The following is a 19,850-nucleotide window of genomic DNA, read 5'->3' as shown; positions in this document are numbered from 1 at the left end:
AAGGCTTCAAGTCCTTCAACGGGGCACTCTGTAATCTCATTACATTAATAACAATTTTGATTTCTGATACAAGCAGAAATGTGGGAGATAGTTAGAGGTTGATTAATGGGTCTCAGGACATAAAAACATCAACTAAATAAGACTAAGTATTTTGTCCAACCTTCTCACAATTCTGTCAATTCATTGCTATTAGATCCGTCACGAACCCAAGGACACATAAGGCTGGAGCTCAACCAGGTTTTCATGGCATATGAATGATTGAAATTACAAAACTCCCCACTGAATGGGATGCCAGTCCATCACAGGGTTAACTTACAAGCTATTACTGGAATCCATTTAAAACTGGCACTGGTATTCTGCTAGTTACAATGATGAGGGTTCCAGACAATCTGTTCAACAGAACAGCCTGCTTGTGGGAATTAATGTGCAAGTGGTTGAGCACTCACTCCACTGACACACATGCCCTTAAGCCTTTTGTTACCAACCTGGCTGAAGCAGGCTCTGGCTCTGTGTACAAATGTCTTGTTTTCATAAGTTTTGAATTAAAATCTTCCACCAAACCTTAGTCACAATTCGTTCCCAACACTAGCTTAATGATAACTAAGTTATTTTATTAAATTCTTTGACATATTTAAAGCAAGTGAAAAAAGCACAGAGCATCTCAAAATAAATACGATAACGAAAGGGTTAATGTAGTTCTCAGGGAGACTTAACATGACACAGAATGTGACAAGGCTGGCTCTTAGGTTCTACTCGTTTTTGCCAGCTGAATGGACTGCAGCAACTTGTTCAAGGATACAACATACCACCAAGAATCAAACTCTCGACTGTGAGCTTAATACCCTAACCACTAAGCTATACACCTGCACTGGAATCCATTTACAGCTGAGTAGACTGAGGTGATGTGAAATGAAGTGTCTTGCTCAAGAATACAATGTACAATCTCATCCAGGAATTGAACCCATAATTTTATGATTATGAATGCAACACCCTAAGCACCAGGCCACATGCTTTCAATTTGGTGCTGTTACCTTAATATGATTTCTTAGATTGGCATAAGGCCAGAAATTTGGGAGAGGAAACAACTGATTGTATTGATCCTAATACTTGATGGGTACTATAGTTTCTTAACCCTGGGAAGAAGATGAAAGCTAAGTTGCTTCAATGGAATTTGAAACCGAAATGTTCAAGACTAACACCATGAAGTATTTTGTCTCATTCAGCCACACCATCTCCCTAAGTGAAATAATAAAATAACCCACCCATCCACTTCCACAATGAAGTGAATTCTAGTGTTTGTGGAGTGTTCATGGATATGACACACAATCAACCCGATACTAAAAAAATTAGTCTGTCTCCTCTTGAGCTAAAATTCTCACTGGAACACACAATCTATTTTCCAACTGGGTCGAGAGGATGAAATGTCTACTTAAGACACACCTGCAGTAGCTTCGGTGATACTATGTTAGAGAGACAGTGAAGTCAGATATCAAATTCATTTAAATATTTCAAGTCAATAAAGCAGCCCAATGTACTAGAAATAGTAGCTAAATCTCCCTCAAATAATGCCTCCAATAACATTGGATTGTGTTGATAACGACACATTTTACTATCAATGAAAGGACATGTTAGATATTGTTGTCAAAGACACACTGTGCCTGAAAAAAAAAACAAGTGGTGTTAGTCATGGCTGGAATGCTTATGATGATAGGTCTGCTTGACCAAAGATGTACTGGGGCCAAACAACAATAAAAACAACTCAATTATTTCACAAAAATCAAATTTAAAGAAAAAAAATTGTAATGGGGAGAAAAAGAGATTTTCAACATATTCTCTTTGCTTGGTTTTGAAATAATCCTCAATGTGTTGACCAGTGTTTAAAAGAGGGACCCAAAAAAATTTAACATTGGGTGGTGGTCACTTTTTCTTTTTTTTTTTCTTTTTAATTTTATTACTCCATGTCATAAAAAAAAAATCTTTATTTCCCCCCCAAAAATTCTTAGAAAATATTTTATTTAACATCAAACCGAGGTATAACTGGCAAGATTAGATTCCCAAATGAAGAGTCCTGAGGAATGAAATAACCTACTGAGTTCGCGTGAGCATGCTGAAATGAAAAAAAAAAGAAAGAAAAATATTGATAAATAATAAAATATTACATATTTAACAAAAGGAAGCTATGTAGTCACACAGAGAGAAAGACAGACATTTCATATATATATATATATATATATATATATATATATATATAGGGGGGACAATTCACGAAAAAAACAAGGTGTAGAAAAGAAACAGATGTATTAGTATAACGCTCGGGAATTGAAAAAGTCTTTAATGTTTTGAGCCTATGCTCTTCCACAGAAAGAAACACAGAAAGAAACAAGGAGAGAAAAAAAATGTGTGTAGTGGCTAGCGATCTATCATAGCGAATGCTGGACAGAAGGGTCACACATGAGAGCTAAGAAGTAGGGGAGAAAACAAAGTAGTAGTGATACCAAAACGAAGGTGCGCGTGTGTGTATGAGAGTACATATGTGCGTGTGAAAGAGGGCTGATCTTGACGTGTGCACATGTGTATGTGTAGATGTGAAAATGTGGGGATGGGAATCGGTCAGTGCTGGTGTGTGCATGGTGGTGTGTTGTGATGGTGTTGGGGGAGGCAAGAGTGGGGAAAGCACGAGTATACACACACACACACACAGGGTGTCCCATAATTAACTATCCATTTCAATGAAATCTGGCAAACTTAAAAAAAACCAAAAAGACAGAATTTTATGTTCATTAATTATGCTACCAAACAAAACGATTTACATGTCTTCGTTAGTGTTGTGAAACGCATTTTGAAGCATTTCAGCAGTTACCTCCTGCACTGCTAAGTAAATGTGTTATGTAAATTCAGCTAAACTATTGCTCCATCTGGGGGATGGAGACAGAGAAAATGATTGCAGCCGAATTGAGTAAAAGCTGCCATGGACACATAAGTGGGATCCAACAGGAATGAAAATAAAATTATGAAAAAAATAAAAATTATAATCTAAATTAAAAAATTTATACATTGTCAGGGTCAATAAAAGAGTATCATAAATAACAGTGAGTTTTTAAAAAAATTGTCTAGGTTCACTGAAATACTTAATTCTGGTGTCACATCTCTCTATATATAAAGCTGAAGTTGTCTGTGTGTGGCAGGTGTTTGGTAGCCTTCAACTAACACTATCTCTTCCGAGACCCTGCGGCGCAAGTTGACCAAAATTGAGAGTATGATAGAAGAAGGCTTGCTCTTCCTTCCGTAGAAGAAAAAATTCAAATCGGACAATGTTAACACCAATAATTATTTACATCAAAAAGGTGCTTTTTTTTTCTATGAAAATCCCTATTTTTTACGATTTTGTGACTGCTGTGTCGTCATTTTTTGGTGTATTTCAACCAGAAAAATGTTCACTTAAAGAGAATAACAAGCTACATAATGCAAAATGTTTACTTTTCAAAAATTCCAATTCTAAAGGGTCGAAACAAACCCGAGCATCGCTAGTATAAAATAAATGAAGATGAATTGATAGTCAATAGTTCAATAGCATGTTAATTCATTTGCACACTATATAGATTACATATGATGTGATATCACATAGTTTTCACTATTTTCTACTCTAAATCACCAGGTAGACAGAATCGATCACATCAGAAACTATGGAGTTGATAACCATGATCATTAAGATCCAAACCAAATGATGTGATGTAATGTGTGTGTGTGTGTATAAATAATCAGCTCCAAGTTGTCTTTCTTGGCATCTGGTGCTGAAGAGAATTTTGAAGAGCAATTTCAAAATGCATCCATCAGTGTAACAGAGAGTACTGTGAGTTGACTATGGCATTTAAACACTTTTTTTGTTTTGAGTGAGAAAATAAATTTTTTTATGACAAACTGCAGTGAAAAGCCTTTATAGGTTCAAATACCTCTCAAGCATATTTGAACTGATCTTAGGTTTGTATACTTTCCTTCACTGCTTCACACATCTACACACAAAACACACATATATTACCAAAGTGGTTTGAAATCAGAAGGCAAAGAGCCACAACAAATATGTAAAGGTACCCAGTCTAATAAGGCGGTGAGCTGGCAGAAACGTTAGCATGCTGGGCGAAATGCTTAGTGGTATTTCGTCTGTCACTACATTCTGAATTCAAATTCCGCTGAGGTTGACTTTGCCTTTCATCTTTTCGGGGTCGATTAAATAAGTACCAGTTACGCACTGGGGTCGATATAATCGACTTAATCCATTTGTCCTCTTTGTGTTTAGCGCCTTGTGGGTAGTAAAGAAAATAGGTATCCAGTCTAATTTTTGTACATTTCAGCCAATCTACCTCCCTGGATTGGTACTCTTTTTTTTTTATTGACTCTGAAAGGGTGAAAGGCAGAGTTGACCGTGGCAGCATTTAAACTCAAGGGTGCTGAGAGTCAGAACAGATCCTACTACAATGCACTCTACCCAATGTTCTAATGACTGCCAATTAAATTTTTTTTAACATAGTTAATAATCTGTTTCACTGAAGAGATCTAACAAGATTGAAGCATGTTCAGAATTGTTTGAAATGATTAAAATAATACTAGTAGTAGTAAAATAATTACTAAAATAGTAATTGGAATAAGGCTGGTGCTGTAGTCAATGGTAAATATCAGTATGGCAAGGGAAGGAGAAAGGATAGGAAACAAGTTAAATAATAGTTTACTATATTTTTAACTTTAAAATATTTTCTTTTTTTTTTATCTATACTTTTCATTAAAACACGTGATTGAGATTGACTGCTGTGTGATATTTAATGTGGTGCTACTGTCTCTGTTCTTACTGTTATGATTAACAATAGGAAATTAAAAATAAACATGAGTAATACACACACACACACATACAACATTGGTGATAAGCAGAGAAAGATAACTGTTAATATTTCAACTTTAGTAAGGCAGTGGAGCTGGCAGAATCGTTAGCACGCCAAGTTGAATGCTTGGTGGCATTTTGTCTGTCTTCAGGTTCCGAGTTCAAATTCCACCATAATCGACTTTGCTTTCCATCCTTTTGGGGTCGATAAAAGAAGTACCAGTTGAACACTGGAGTTGGTGTAATTGATTTAGTCTCTCCCCTGAAATTGCTGGCCATATGCCAAAATTTGAAACCAATATTTCAGCTTCAGTAGATCATGAATGTAAATTATGTAGAAAATGCCAAAATAGGTTTCCCTGCTACTATGCATAAGTTTGAACCTGTATATATAATTTTCTCTATCTTAATTGTTGAGCTTTATCATTTGTACCCACATAGGCGTAGGAGTGGCTGTGTAGTAATAATAATAATGTAGTTGTAGGTGCATTGGGAACAATTCCTAAAGAACTGAACAGATTGTTAGAGGAAAGCTCCAGAAAACAGTGTTATTAGGGACAGCTAAGATACTTAGGAGGGTTCTTGGCATCTAAAGTTATTTGCTGTAACCCAATAGGAGAGTTCTTGGTATCTAAGGCTACTTGTTGTAGCCCGATGTTAGGATCTTTTCTTTTCCAACAGTCTAATCTGTTGTGTGTATATGAAAATAATTATTTTAAACTTTTGCCACAAGGACAGCTTGGGGAAGGTGGGGGTGAGTCAATTACATCGACCCCAGTGTTCAACAGGTACTTATTTTATCAACCCCAAAAGGATGAAAAGCCAAGTCAACTTTCGTGGAATTTGAATTCAGATTGGAGCGACAGTTTTCTTCTGATCCACAGGCGCATGCTTAATGTTGGCCCATTCACTTGGACCATTCTTGCTACATTCAACTACTTTTTAACAAAATTGAAATGATAATAATAATCCTTTTGACTATAGGCACAAGGCCTGAAATTTGGGGGGAGGGGACAAGTCTATTACATTGACTCCAGTCATCAACTGCTACTTATTTTATTGACCTCGAAAGGATGAAATGCAAAGCTGACCGTGTCAGAATTTGAACTGAGCATGTAAAAACAGACGAAATGTTGCTAAGCATTTTGTCCGGTGTGGCAACCACTTTGCCAGCTCACCACCTTATGAAATAATAATAATAATACTATAGGCACAAGGCCTGGAATTTTGCAGGAGGGGACTAGATTACACTGACCCCAGTGCTCAACTGGTACTTATTTTATTGACCCTGAAAGGATGAAAGGCTAAGTCAAGCCTGGCAGAATCTGAATTCAGAACGTAAGGACGGATGAAATGCTGCCAAGCATTCTGCCCAGCATGCCAATGATTCTGCCAGCTCACCGCCTTATGAAATAATAATAATCCTTTCTACAATAGGCACAAGGCCTGAAATCTTTTGAGTCAATTACATCAACCCCAGTACAAAACTGGTACTTATTTTAACGGACCTGAAAGGATGAAATGCAAAACTGACTGTGGCGTAATTTGAACTCACAATGTAAAAAAGTTGCTACTAAGCATTTTGTCTAGTGTACTAACGATTCTGTCAGCTTGGTTTCGAAGGAAGTTGATTACATCAGCCCCAGTGTTCAACTGGGGCTTATTTTGTTAACTTCAAAAAGAGGAATGGCAAAATTGATGCCAGTGGAATTTGAACTTAGAACATACAGAGCCAGGAGAAATGCTGCCAAGCAATTTTGTCTGGCAAGGTAATAATTCTGCTATTTTGATAACCTCTTTTATTTGACACAAAGGTGTCAAATGAAGGAGACTTTACAAGGACAGCTTACAGCTTGTTTGTTTGTTCGTGTGTGTGTGTGTAAGTAATCCACTTAGTAGACTAAATTATATAAAAATATGCAAATTACACAAGTTGCAAATTACAAGATGGAAAATCTGACACAAGAAAAAAAAATCTTCCCCCTGTCGTTAAAGACATTTTTATCTTTCAGTGAAACTTTTCATGAAAGGAATCTTGAGTGACATGATGGACTTTTCCCCTCTTATTCTGTCAGTGATGCAACACAAAACTTATCTCATAATTTTAGTCAAAAGCTGCCTTGTAGTTGCATCATTCAGTAAGTGTTGAATGATTTTCAGGATAAAATGGTAAAGAATGAATGCTTCTATTTTTCAAGGCAATAAGACCAACATTATAAAGCTAAAGAAACAATATTGCTTTATAAAACAGAAACAAGCAAGTTTGTGGCTTATACAATTAAATTGTGGCAGTGATAGATATAATATAATTCAGTAATGTTTCCTCACATCAAATATCAGGGCTTATAAGATGTAGTCATTCATTCATGTATATACTTCTTGTTTGGAAGGCTTCCTGTCGAAGAAAGCCCCTTCATAAAATTACATAAATATAATTACATTAAAATTTTCAGCCAAAAATTTCGGCAGATAGATTTTGAAGATTATTTTGTGTTTGGTACTTGTATTTACTTTAAGTTTTGGGCAGAACTAATTAGTTTTTATTTTTTGTTATTTTAAACTTTGATGCTTATTTAAGAATAAACTTTAATTCAAGTTCTGTATTTAATGGCATGTAAGACATTTTCCCCAACAAAAACTGTCACAAATAATCTCCCTGGATCCTATATAGAAAGGCAGGCCTCCCAAAAACTAATTTTGTTACATACTTTAATACACTAAATTTATTTCTTTCCCAGAATATGCACTGCTGAAATTGGGTGTGTCTCGTTTTTGCCAACTTGGGTGTATCTAGTTTTTGCCCATGTTTCTTTTATGCCTTCAATCAAATAAAGTATATTTGCATAACATGCCACTTTGAAGCACAGATTTTGGCCTATTTATTTATGCTAACAGATTTGCTTACGCTGTTTATTCTAGTTTACTTTGTGCAGTGAAATTAAAAATGTGAGGAAAAAATGTTAATTCAAGCAATTTTACGATAGGTGTTCAAAATGGAATACAAAGCAGAGAAAACTGGTCATGATAACCAACATGATAACCAGCATTTGGTCAGTATTGAGTTCCAAAAATGTTATAGCGGAGATGAGAGCCTTGAAGATATGGGAGGTTATAGACAATCTTATGTGATTGAGAACTACTAAGAGAGGGCCATTATTGAAACACCCAAAACAACTCAAGAGGTTACAGAAGAACTAAACAACTACCAGTCAAGAGGTTGTTTGGCATTTGTACCACTTCATAATCACATTGTAACGGTTGATGAAAAATGGATTGTATATGATAACTGATTGCTTTCTGTGGTGAATGGACAGAGGTGAAACAACAAACCACTTCTCTAAATTGAAGCTGGATCAAAAGAAAGTTGTGATCAGTATTTGGAGGTCAGCAAATGGAGTCCTCCTCTACTATTTCTAGAATCTTGGTGAAATCATTACAGTAGATAAATACTGACAAGAAATTGACAGAATGTACCAAGAACTGCATTGTTTGCGTCTAGTAATGGTCACTCTAAAAAAAGATAAATTCTTTTTCATGACAAAGCCAGAACATGTCTTGTAAATGATTTTGCAGAAACTAAAACTTTTTTCGAGTTGGCAAAAATGTAATGATTCTAATACTCGTTATTTCAATGAATAAAATTCATTCTCAGTCAAGATAAATTACTTTAACTCTTTTGATACCAATCCCACCTGAGACTGGCCCTGGTTCTATGAAAGAAATTTCCTGTTTTAAAGGGATCTAAATTAAAGTCTTCCATCAAATTTTTATGTTAATTTATGTCTAAAATACCAACTTTAGTTATTTTATTATGTTGTGTGGACGCCCCCCCCACCCCGACGATAAGTAGGCTACTCCAATATAAATAGTGGATGTGATAGCTAGTCATAGAAGTGTCGCGTAGAGCAAGCCAGAGCTGTCGGTAGACTAGACGTTGAGTTCTGTTAAGTTGAGTCGGTGGATGTGAGAGTTTGGTAGTTGAGTAGAGGTATGTTATTGGCGAAGGCATGCCCTCCAAATGTGCGCTATAACAGTGGCGATGAGGTTTCCAATAGTACCAAATTGGAAGAGTTACTGAAAGCAGTTGTCAAGCAGCAACAGCTGTTAACAGAATTGTTACTGCAGTCAATAAATATGATATTCATTTTCAGCAAACGGTGTTGCGAATTCCATCGAAGAATTTCACTACAAACCAGATGAAGGAACTACTTTTGCTGCATATTACGGACGATACCAAGACATATTCCAAGAAGAATGCAAGGGATGGTCTAGTGAAAGGAAGGTAAGACTTCTTTTGTGAAAGCTTGCCCCTCCGGAACATGAAAGTTTTTGTAACTTTATTTTGTGGAGAAAGCCCGCGGAATTGTGTTTTGATGAAACGATAAATATTTTGACTAATATTTTTAGCGAGAAAAGTTTGCAGTTTAACATTCGGTGGGAATTTTTTAATTTAAAGAAAAATGAGTCCAATGATTTTGTAACATATGCCAGTATGGTTAATAAGGATTGCGAAAGGTTTAATCTGGAAGAATTAATGCCAGATATGTTCAAAGTGCCTAATATTTGTTAAAGGGCTGGTGGCACTGGAAGACGTGGAAATTAGAAAAAGAATATTATCAAAGCTGAATCAAGATGTGAAACTAACCTTGCAGAAAGTGGCTGAGGAATGCCAACAAATAATAAACCTTCGAGAAGATACAAGAAAAATAGATGACAAAGTTTTTGCAGGTGTATAGAATAACACCTAATCCAAATGCAGAGTCAGGTAGGTTACCCACAGATTGGATGTTTTCCAGAAAAATTCGTTCTATTTTTGATAAATTGTTGCCAAGTACGAGGGGCGTTCAATAAGTAATGCCCCTGACCCACTTGCAGTTGTTTGATCTAGCTGAAATTTTGCATGTGCACTTATTTATACCTCTATAGATTAAGTGGCGAATTACAGCTCTGAACTAATTGTGGTTTCTGATTTACAGGTGTTTGAACTGAGTCAAGTGTGAAATGGAGCCTGTTGAGTGTCGAGCAGTGATCTGGTTTTTGTATTTGAAAGGACGCACACCACGGGAGACTTTTGATGAAATGAAAGTAACTTATGTGATGATGTCCCATCATATGACCTTGTAAAACGCTGGCATCGTGAATTCAAACATAGTCGGAACTCTGTGGAAACAGCTGCCAGATCTGGTTGCCCCCTTCTGCCATTGATGAGGCATCTGTCTGTCAAGTTGAGGCTGCCATTTTGGAAGATCGACGCATAACTATTCGCCAAATAGCCCATGAGGTCAAGATTAGTACCGGGTCTGTGGAAACTATCATTCATGACCATTTGCATATGCAAAAGGTGTCTGCCAGATGGATTTCCAGGTTGCTCACACCTTTTCAGAAGCAAGAACACGTCGAGTGCTCGAGGATGAATTTGGAGATGTGCCAAAAAGATGAGTCAAAATTTTTCAAAAGACTGATCACACAGGATAAAACCTGGGTCCATCACTATGATCCATAGACCAAAGCCCAGTCAATGCAGTGAAAGCACCGTGACTCATCTCCTCCAAAGAAGGCAAGGGTGCAGCCCTCCGCTGACAAGGTTATGCTCAGTCTTCTGGGACCAGGACGGAGTAGTGATGACAGATTTCCTGGCAAAGGGTACCACAATTACAGAGCCTATTATGCTTCACTTTTGAGGAAATTAAGAGAAGCTATCAAAATCAAGAGGCGGGGCAAGATCAGCAAAGGCATCCTCCTCCTGCAGGACAACGCTCCGGTCCACAACTCGCGTGTCGCCAGATCAGAAGCGCAGGCGTGCAGCTATGAACTCCTCCCCTTGCACCCTCTGATTTTCATCTCTTCCCAGCCATGAAGTTAATTTTGAAGGAAAGCGTTTCCCGGATGATGCAGCCTTGATTTCTGAAGTCACGTCGTGGTTGGAGGACCAAGCTGAGGTCTTCTACAAAAACGGTCTCCAGAGCTGTATCAAACGATGGGAGAAATGCATAACTCTGGGTAGTTCCTATGTAGGAAAAGACTAATAACTGTGCCAAGTGTCGTTGCTCTACTGCTATGGGAAGTGGGTCAGGGGCATTACTTATTGAACGCCCCTCGTAGGAAACAGAAAATAGAAAATTCAGGAAGAACGAAATATTTTAATACAGGTGATGAAGTGTATTTAAAATATATAGAAACGGAAAACAGGACTGGAACAAGGAAGTATAACTAGACGTCTAGGTAACATGATGTACATGGTAAAAGGACCGACCACAGAAGGCATTTAAACCAATTTAAAAGAAGATATACCAAAAAATCAAGAGAGGCGAGAGGAACCAATGGATATATGGTATGATATATGGTATGGACGATAAGTAGGCTAGTCCAGTATGTATAAATAGTGGACGTATTAGCTAGTCGTAGAAGTGTCGCATAGAGTGAGCCGGAGCCTTCGGTAGACTAGATGTTGAGTTCTGTTGAGTCGAGTCATTGGAAGTGAGAGTTTGGTAGTTGAGTAGAGGTACGTTATTGGCAAAGGCAAGCCATCTGAACGTGCGATATAACATATTAAATTCTTCATTATTTTCAAAATCAATTGAAACCAAGGTACTGTGTTTCAACAGGAATATGGTAACAAAAGGCTTAAGTTGATGGTTCAAAATTGCAATTGTTTAAACCACCTTGATATTTACTTTAACCAACCTTGGGAAGTAAAGAAACATAACTAAATATGCAAAACATTTTACTAAAGACCGACTGATTCTGATAGTGCTATGCCCTTATAATTATAACACCTGTAATAGTTGGAAATATTTAGAGTATGAGAGGGGGGGAGTTGTCAGCCTGAGGAAATATGTATAGTATGGGGGTTATTGTTAGTCTGAGGTATTAGGAAAGGGCATTTGGCCCCTTATGCACATTTCCTTCCTTAGACGCACTCATCACAGTGATGGTAAGGTATGCTGGTGTTTACATCTTTGAAGTATTTAAGGGATATTAACTTCTATATATGAATTTATCAAACAAATATGATAATGAAAGAGTTACTAAATGGATGCTAGAAGTGCTAGGAATAGCAACCTAATCTTCATATCTTATTCTGTCTTAAAAAAAGAGATGAGGATACATTGTGTAATGTATTTGGCAAACTAGTTGTAATATTTTACTTTCTTAATGACACGAATATTCTCAGGTTTTGGGGTTTGTATTTTATAATTGACAGAGGCAGTTCTAAATGGTCAAGGATGATTGTTTATCAAATTTAACTTTTATGGGTTCGCATATGAAGATGCAGGCCAATAAAGGAGTCACTAGTCCAATTGTAGGCTGGGTATTTGTTATTCTGCATGAAAAGCACTGTATTGGACAACAGCTGCCCCTGTGCCATTCCTAAACGAGGAGCTCTTAAATTCCACAATCTTGTTTTTGTTGCTACAAGGTAATTATTATCAGAGGACCTTTGAAAAGAATCTAAGGGATTCCTGGAGCACAGTTTTGTTTAGCAGAGAGAGACTTTTGCACATCTGTTTCTTAACAATTTTGACCTTTGTTCGATGGCAAAGAACTGAAAACAATTGATGGTAGCAAATCCATTGAAGGAATGTGACAACCCCACCACCTATTCTGCTGGGTTTCAAATTTTACCATAATTTCTTGGAATGGCAAAAGAAAGTTTGGTAGCACTTGCCTGAGGTGCTGCCTTGATTCTGTAGAAAGATGGAGTGCTCTAATGTCCCCTTTATTTATGAGTTGGTAAGGAATAGTGTTCTGTACCTTACCCAAACCATTCGTATTTAAGATTCCTGCTAATACCACATAAACATCATTGTAAATAATATTGTCCTTGTAACTGCAGAGACATTGATTTTTCTTTTTTGTTCCTGTTGGTGCCAATGGTTACAATGGCTTTACATATATTTACAATCAGTTCACAACTGAAGTAATTGGTTTTTATTATGGTTGACTGATTGTCTGACAACCACTCACTCATAAAACAGAAGTGGAGCAGGCTGAGACAAGCAGAGTTATGTACCTTGCTACAAATACACACTTGTAATAATAGTTGCAGTAGTGGTGGTGGTAGTAGTAATAGTAGTTATAGCGGTAGAAGTAGTAATAAAGATTGCCATTGTAGTAGTAGTAGGAGCAGTAGCATACTCATATATAATCAATAGACTTGCACTTAGTTTACATTCAAACTGGTATTAATTTTCTGTGAACAATAGTGATCTTGATAGTGGATCTCTAACAGGTAGAATTACCAGTCCTGACGTCAGGTGTGAGAAGGGAGTGCTTGTATAATTTAGGAGGAACAAATACCACAAGAGACATTTGTTTAAAAGTAACAGTTTATTACCAATGCTTACTATTTCTCTGATATACTTCAACACGAAATACATACATGCACATAAATATATACATTCTTCCTTCTATTACCTTGTTTGAGTTACTAGATTGCAGCCGAGCATTGCCTTGAAGACATATATATACATATCAAAACAAAAAGTTAAACCTTGTGGACAGCTCGTCAGACTATGCGAAACCTTTGGTAATTCTATGACCAGAATTTAAATTTTGTTTTATTACTGCTCTAGTCCTTAAAGTGTGCTTCTTTTTCTGCTTTATGTTTTATTGACTATATATATATATGTATAGGCATACATACATCATATCATATATATCATCATTATTATTTAACAGGAGCTGGCCAACTGAAGGGCTATCTGGGCTACATGCTTGTTTTGGCATGGTTTCTATGGCTGGATGTTTTTCCTAACACTAACACACACACATATAATAATAATGAAATTATTGTATACAGTGCTCGGGTGCACCACAACTTGTCAAAAGTGCATATAAAGTATATGCAGTAATGTACAAAAGTGGAAAGTGAACAGTGTATGAGTCAGATACATGCTTGCTTGTGTATATGGAGGGGAGAAAATCAGGTGTAGTGTTGGCGAATCTCAGGAAGCATGGAAGTTTTGAAGGATGCAGTGCTCCGACAACAAACAACTGATGCCGACAGTCTGTTCCATGCTTCAGAAACTCTTAGCGTGAAAAAATGTTTCCGAAAGTCACGGGAGCTGTGCTGTTTTCTGACTTTGTAAACATGTCCACGGGTGTTAGACAGGTGGAGTTTGAAAAGGTGCTCAGAGTTATTGTTTGTAAGATAGTTACACACATGATGGGCTTCAGCTTCCATTGATCAAATTTATTTACAAGCCAAAGTTTAGCCCTGGGATATAATAGAAAACATTTGTCCAGGATTGAACTCAAAATTATGTGGTTGTGAGCTTCTTAACCAAACAGCTATGCTTGCACACACACACAGAGGATAGGCTTTTGAAAATAGGTGAATTAACTGAGTAGCATATTTCCTCATCCATATGATGTTGAAAAGTCAAAAGAGCTCAGTTAAGAAGTTTGATTGTGTGTCTTGCAGCCCTCTACCTTTCTCAACTCATGCATCATAGGGCATCTGCTACCCTTTAACCACCTTTTAGCCCAACCATTAGAGTTGTCTACCTCACCTCCTTTCTCCTATTTCCCTATCTCTTGCAGACCTTCAGCCACCCAAAGTCCGCGTTCCTTTGCTCCCACACTTACACTCACCACATCACAACTATTTTTTCACAGCTTTGTAGCTTCTCTGCAAGAACCTGCTCTCCTCCACCTTCTTTTATACTTTAATCTCTCATTTTCTATCACAGCTGACCCTTACTCCTGCAGGCTTGTTGTCTTGCAAGCTGCATGACGTTCTTACAAGTACCAGTGACGCACAAGAAAGAAGAAGGAATGCTGTAAAGTGGTTGGCATTAGGAAGGGTAAACAGCTACAGAAACATTGCCAAAATAGACACAGTCCTTGAACCCAGATTCTGTCAAACCATCCACCCCAAGCTAGCATGGAACATGGACATTTAATAATAATGATGATTATAGATAGAGCTACACTAGACAAAAGTTTTGTCATAGCAAAGATATATTTAATATTGTTTACTTTTTGTTTCAAGGTCATCAGTACAGCATTTGTGGAAAGAAGCACAATGGAAGTATCTAACACTTCAGGTCACTTGAATGAAATAGAATTACTACTTTAGGTTTTGGCATTGTATTGACTTTACCAACAAAATTCATCTATCTTTAATACTGTCACTTTGAGTAGGGTCACTTAGGAAGTTTGGAAGAGGCTGTCAGATGAACCAAAATGTGAAATACTAAGGAACCTAACTATTATTTCTATTGAGGGCTATGTTATGGGATATCAAAGTAAAAGAGGTGAAGTATTTACATGCATTAAATAAATCCCGGATTGAACGAAGGAGTTGAACAAAAAAAGAAAAATTTATAGACGGAAAATAAGACATGAGAAATAACACTTTATGTTTTAATTATGATCATTAAAATGGCCTCTGTTTCTGTTAGGGTCATTTATACGTCTCATTCTTTTGGATTGATATAATTAATTAAACAATCTCTCCAAACATTTGTGGTCTTTGCGCAGGTGTTAAAGATCATTATTAAAGTAAACTACTGAACAAATATATGCATCACAATGCATATTTATGCTCTGAATTCATATCCTGCTTGGTGCACTTTGCTTTGCATCCTCTCTTTCACTTTTATTTTTTGAGAGTATCACGAACTAGCATTAATAATTTGTGCCCTTGAGGCTAACCTGAAAATCGCTTAATAAAACTGTTCCAATTTATTTTATATACAGGAATTTTGTGTTGGTGTTGGGCGTTGCATACTTATAGAACCATCTAAACTGTAATCCTGCAAATTGTAGTTTCAGTTGATCATCATCATCGTTTAACGTCCGTTTTCCATGCTAGCATGGGTTGGACGATTTGACTGAGGGCTGGCGAACCAGGTGGCTGCACCAGGCTCCAATCTTGATTTGGCAGAGTTTCTACAGCAGGATTGCCTTCCAAATGCCAACCACTCCGAGAGTGCTTGTATTTATTGCTTATATTTATAAGCAATGGATTGCCATTTACTGATAATTCCTTATATAGATAGGCACAAGAATATCTGTGCAGTTAAGAAGCCTGCTTCCTAGTCCATATGGTTGTGGGTTGTCGCCACTGCATGACATCTTGGACATGTGCAATCTACTATAGCTTCAAGCCAACCAAAGCCGTGTGAGTGGATTTGGTAGATGAAACCTGGGAAAAGCCCATAGCATATGTATGTGTGCATGTGCATTCGTCCACGTTTGCATTTTCCCAAAGAGTGCTTACGACAGATTATCCACTAACTTTGCACCTTCAAAGACGTAGAATAATGCATTCCTTATTTGACAAATAGGTAAAGGTAAGCAATGGGAAAGACTTCTGGTTGCTAAACAATGTCTCAATAATACGATCATTTTAACCTATGCTAGCACAAGAAAAATAAGATATAAAAACAAATGAAATTTACCTGTAGTGCAGCCCTCTGCGCGGGAGTCATTGGAGCAGCATCATAGCTCTGTTGTAGGAGGAGGAGAAAACAAAGAACAAAGTTAAATGCATGTTTTAAATTTTAATTTAGTTGAAACAATATTAGGTCATTATGGAGATGTATTTGCATAGCGAGTGACTTGATCTGAGATCGTGTGCTGGAATGAACACAATTGCAGCATGGAAGGTGTTTATAAGCCATTTAAGAAACACACAAAAATCGCTAGATTCACTTCAACATTTAAATTTAATTTGTCAAAATATTTTCGTCGCTTTGAGACGGTGACCTGTTCACTGACAAAACTTCGTGATGCAGCACGAAGATTGTTATTTCATTAAATATCTCTCAATTATTGAGTGTTTTAAAATATAGCTATGGTCAAACATCATCATCATTGTTTAATGTCAGTTATCCAATGCTGGCATGAGTTGGATGGTTTGACTGGAGCTGGTAAGGCCAGGGGCCACATCAGGCTCCATTGTCTGTTCTGGCATGGTCGGATGCCCTTCCTAAGACCAACCATTCCACAGAGTGTACTGGATGCTCTTTATGTGGCACCAGCACTGGTATCAATTCTGCTGTGGTGGACGAGTCTACTTGAGTACAGCCAAATTTGTTATGCCATCAAAAACTTCATTCTCGGCATGGTACAGCTCTCCATGGTAAATATTTACCACAGTACCTACATGTAGCTCAAATGTATTTTTGATCTCTTTATAGTTCTTCATTTTGACAATTCACAAAGTTAGTTCTGGGAAGAAAGGATGCATGTATGACAGAATGGAATTCAGTCTACTATTGGTACTTATTTGGTTGCAGTAAAATATCATTATCATCATCAACCATATGTAGTCCTTGGATCCACCAGATCCTGTCAAACTGTCCAAACCATGCTAGCATGGAACATGAACATTAAATGATGATGATGTGTGTGTGTGTATATATATATATTACAGAGATGTACTCGCATAGCAAGTGATTTGATCTGAGATCGTGTGCTAAAACGAAAACAATTGCAGCATGGAAGGTGTTTATAAGCCATTTAAGAAACACACAAAAGCCGTTCGATTCACTTCAACATTTAAGTTTAATTTGTCAAAATATTTTCGTCGCTAAAATCTGCAACCTGTTCACTGACAAAAATCCGTGCTGCATCGGATTTTTGTCAGTGAACAGGTCGCGGATTTTAGCGACGAAAATATTTTGACAAATTAAACTTAAATGTTGAAGTGAATCGAACGGCTTTTGTGTGTTTCTTAAATGGCTTACAAACACCTTCCATGCTGCAATTGTTTATATATATATATATATATATATATATATATATATATATATAGAGAGAGAGAGAGAGAGTTTTACTTATTTGTTCATTCAATATCTGCTTTTCTGTGTTAGCATTTCAGGCAGAATTGTTATGACAAGATTCACCAACCCTAACCAGTTTTTCAAGTTTTTTTTTCTTTTACACCAGAGATATTCAAAAGCACAAAGCTAGTGGACAGTTTGTTGTCAACAAACATCACTGCCACATTCCAACCAGAAATTTTGACTGAAGTTAAACTATACAATGTCTGTTGCTAGGTCATGGAGCTGTAGTAAAAGACCAAGGATTGAACCTGAAACCATGTACTTGAGAAGTGAACTATTTAGCCATGCCTGCACATCTCTCTCTCTCTCTCTCTCTCATATATATATAATATATATATATATATATACACACACCGGAGTAAACATATAAATGTGAAACAAGGTGGAAAAAAGAGTACTCAAATACCAGTGGTAGAGTAATATGCTTTATTTTTTTTTTGCTAGCAAAAACTGTCCGATGAACGGCAACGGGAAACTCAGAGTAACAGGTTTTGTTGAATTTTCTGCTGCTTTAAATAAAGTATATATGTGTGTGTGTGTATGTATATATATATGTGTGTGTGTATGTGGAGGTGCAATGGCCCAATGGTTAGGGCAGCAGACTCGCGGTTTTGATTCCCAGACCAGCCGTTGTGAGTGTTTATTGAGCGAAAACACCTAAATCACCATGAGGCTCCGGCAGGGGGTGGTGGCGATCCCTGCTGTACTCTTTCGCCACAACTTTCTCTCACTCTTTCTTCTGTTGGCCTGCTTGCTCAGCCAGCAGGGTGGCTAAAACAATGCGAAGCGCATTGTGACCAGCGATGTGTAGCAACATCTGATAGCCTGGTCGGTCACGTGATATATATATATATATATATGTATGTATATATATAAATATGTATGTATGTATGTATATATATATATATATACTCTTTACTCTCTTATACTTGTTTCAGTCATTTGACTGCGGCCATGCTGGAGCACCACCTTTAGTCGATCAAATCGACCCCGGGACTAATTCTTTGTAAGCCCAGTACTTATTCTATCGGTCTCTTTTGCCGAACAGCTAAGTGACGTAAACACACCAGCATCGGTTGTCAAGCAATGCCAGGGGGACAAACACGGACACACAAACATATACACACACACACATATATATATATACGACAGGCTTCTTTCAGTTTCCGTCTACCAAATCCACTCACAAGGCATTGGTCGGCCCGGGGCTATAGCAGAAGACACTTGCCCAAGATGCCACGCAGTGGGACTGAACCCGGAATAATGTGGTTGGTTAGCAAACTACTTACCACACAGCCACTCCTGCGCCTTATATATATATATAAATATATATATATATATATATATATATATATATATATATATGTATGTATATATATATATGTATGTATATATACTTTGATACTTTGATAGGTTTCGGCCATGTCTAACTTAATAACACCACCTGGTGAAGTCTTTCAAGTCAGAATTTGGGCACTATGGCCCACTCAAGTAGAGAGTTATTGTTTACAGAGACATATCCGGGTGTAGGGGGTTTATCCGAGATTTCTTGAAGGAATCTGTCCAAAGACTTCTTGAACCCTATAGGGTCAGTTTCTGTTTTAATGTGTTTTGGTGTAATGTTAAAGAGAGCGGGGCCAATTGAGGTGAAATAATTGTGCCGTATTGTTGTTATGAGATGAGAGTGCGATTTTTGTTTTGGGCGGATGGCACGGGGCCCAAGCCTTGGATGTACCTTAAAGGTCATACCAACATCATTTGGGCAATGCTGATGGAATATTTTCCACATCATGCAGATGATGTAGCGCTCACGACGATGTTGGAGAGAATAGAGTTTTAGCTTCTCTAGTCGACCCCAATAGTCGAGGCCTGTCATGCCATCTATCTTTTTTGTGATTGCCCTTTGAGGTGCTTCAACTTTTATGATACCTTGTATTGTGTGGGGAGACCACAGTGGACAACAGTATTCAAGGTGGGGTCGGGCAAAAGTGGAGAAGAGAAGGATAATGGTGTGGATATCTCTCGACTGGAAAGTTCTGAGAATCCAGGAACACATTCTGCGGGCCATGTCAACTTTGGTGTTTATATGAGTGGCCCAGCTTATGTTGTTGTCCACAATTACTCCCAAGTCTCTGATGTTGTTGGACGCCGCGAGAGTTTCACCTGAAGGAAGGGAGTAT

The 19,850-nt window shown here is 37.4% G+C and overlaps 1 protein-coding gene across 2 annotated transcripts in view; it reads right to left on the bottom strand.

The window, feature by feature from the left end:
* Positions 1 to 1,763: 1,763 nt before the first annotated feature.
* Positions 1,764 to 19,850, bottom strand: part of LOC115229917 (SOSS complex subunit C homolog) — a 39,085-nt gene continuing 20,998 nt past the window's right edge. For both annotated transcript variants that reach the window (XM_036499406.1, XM_029800180.2), the window contains exons 4-5: positions 16,282 to 16,329; positions 1,764 to 2,107 (exon numbers count right to left, since the gene is read on the bottom strand). In XM_036499406.1, coding sequence (XP_036355299.1) covers positions 2,012 to 2,107; positions 16,282 to 16,329 — 144 coding nt within the window. In that variant the 3' untranslated portion in view covers positions 1,764 to 2,011. The remainder of the gene's footprint in view (positions 2,108 to 16,281; positions 16,330 to 19,850) is intronic.

The sequence above is a fragment of the Octopus sinensis genome, unplaced genomic scaffold (genome assembly GCF_006345805.1).
Source record: "Octopus sinensis unplaced genomic scaffold, ASM634580v1 Contig13885, whole genome shotgun sequence".
Classification (NCBI taxonomy): Eukaryota; Metazoa; Mollusca; class Cephalopoda; order Octopoda; family Octopodidae; genus Octopus; species Octopus sinensis.
Note: the sequence above shows the minus strand (reverse complement) of the source record. Positions and strands in the feature narration are given on the sequence as shown.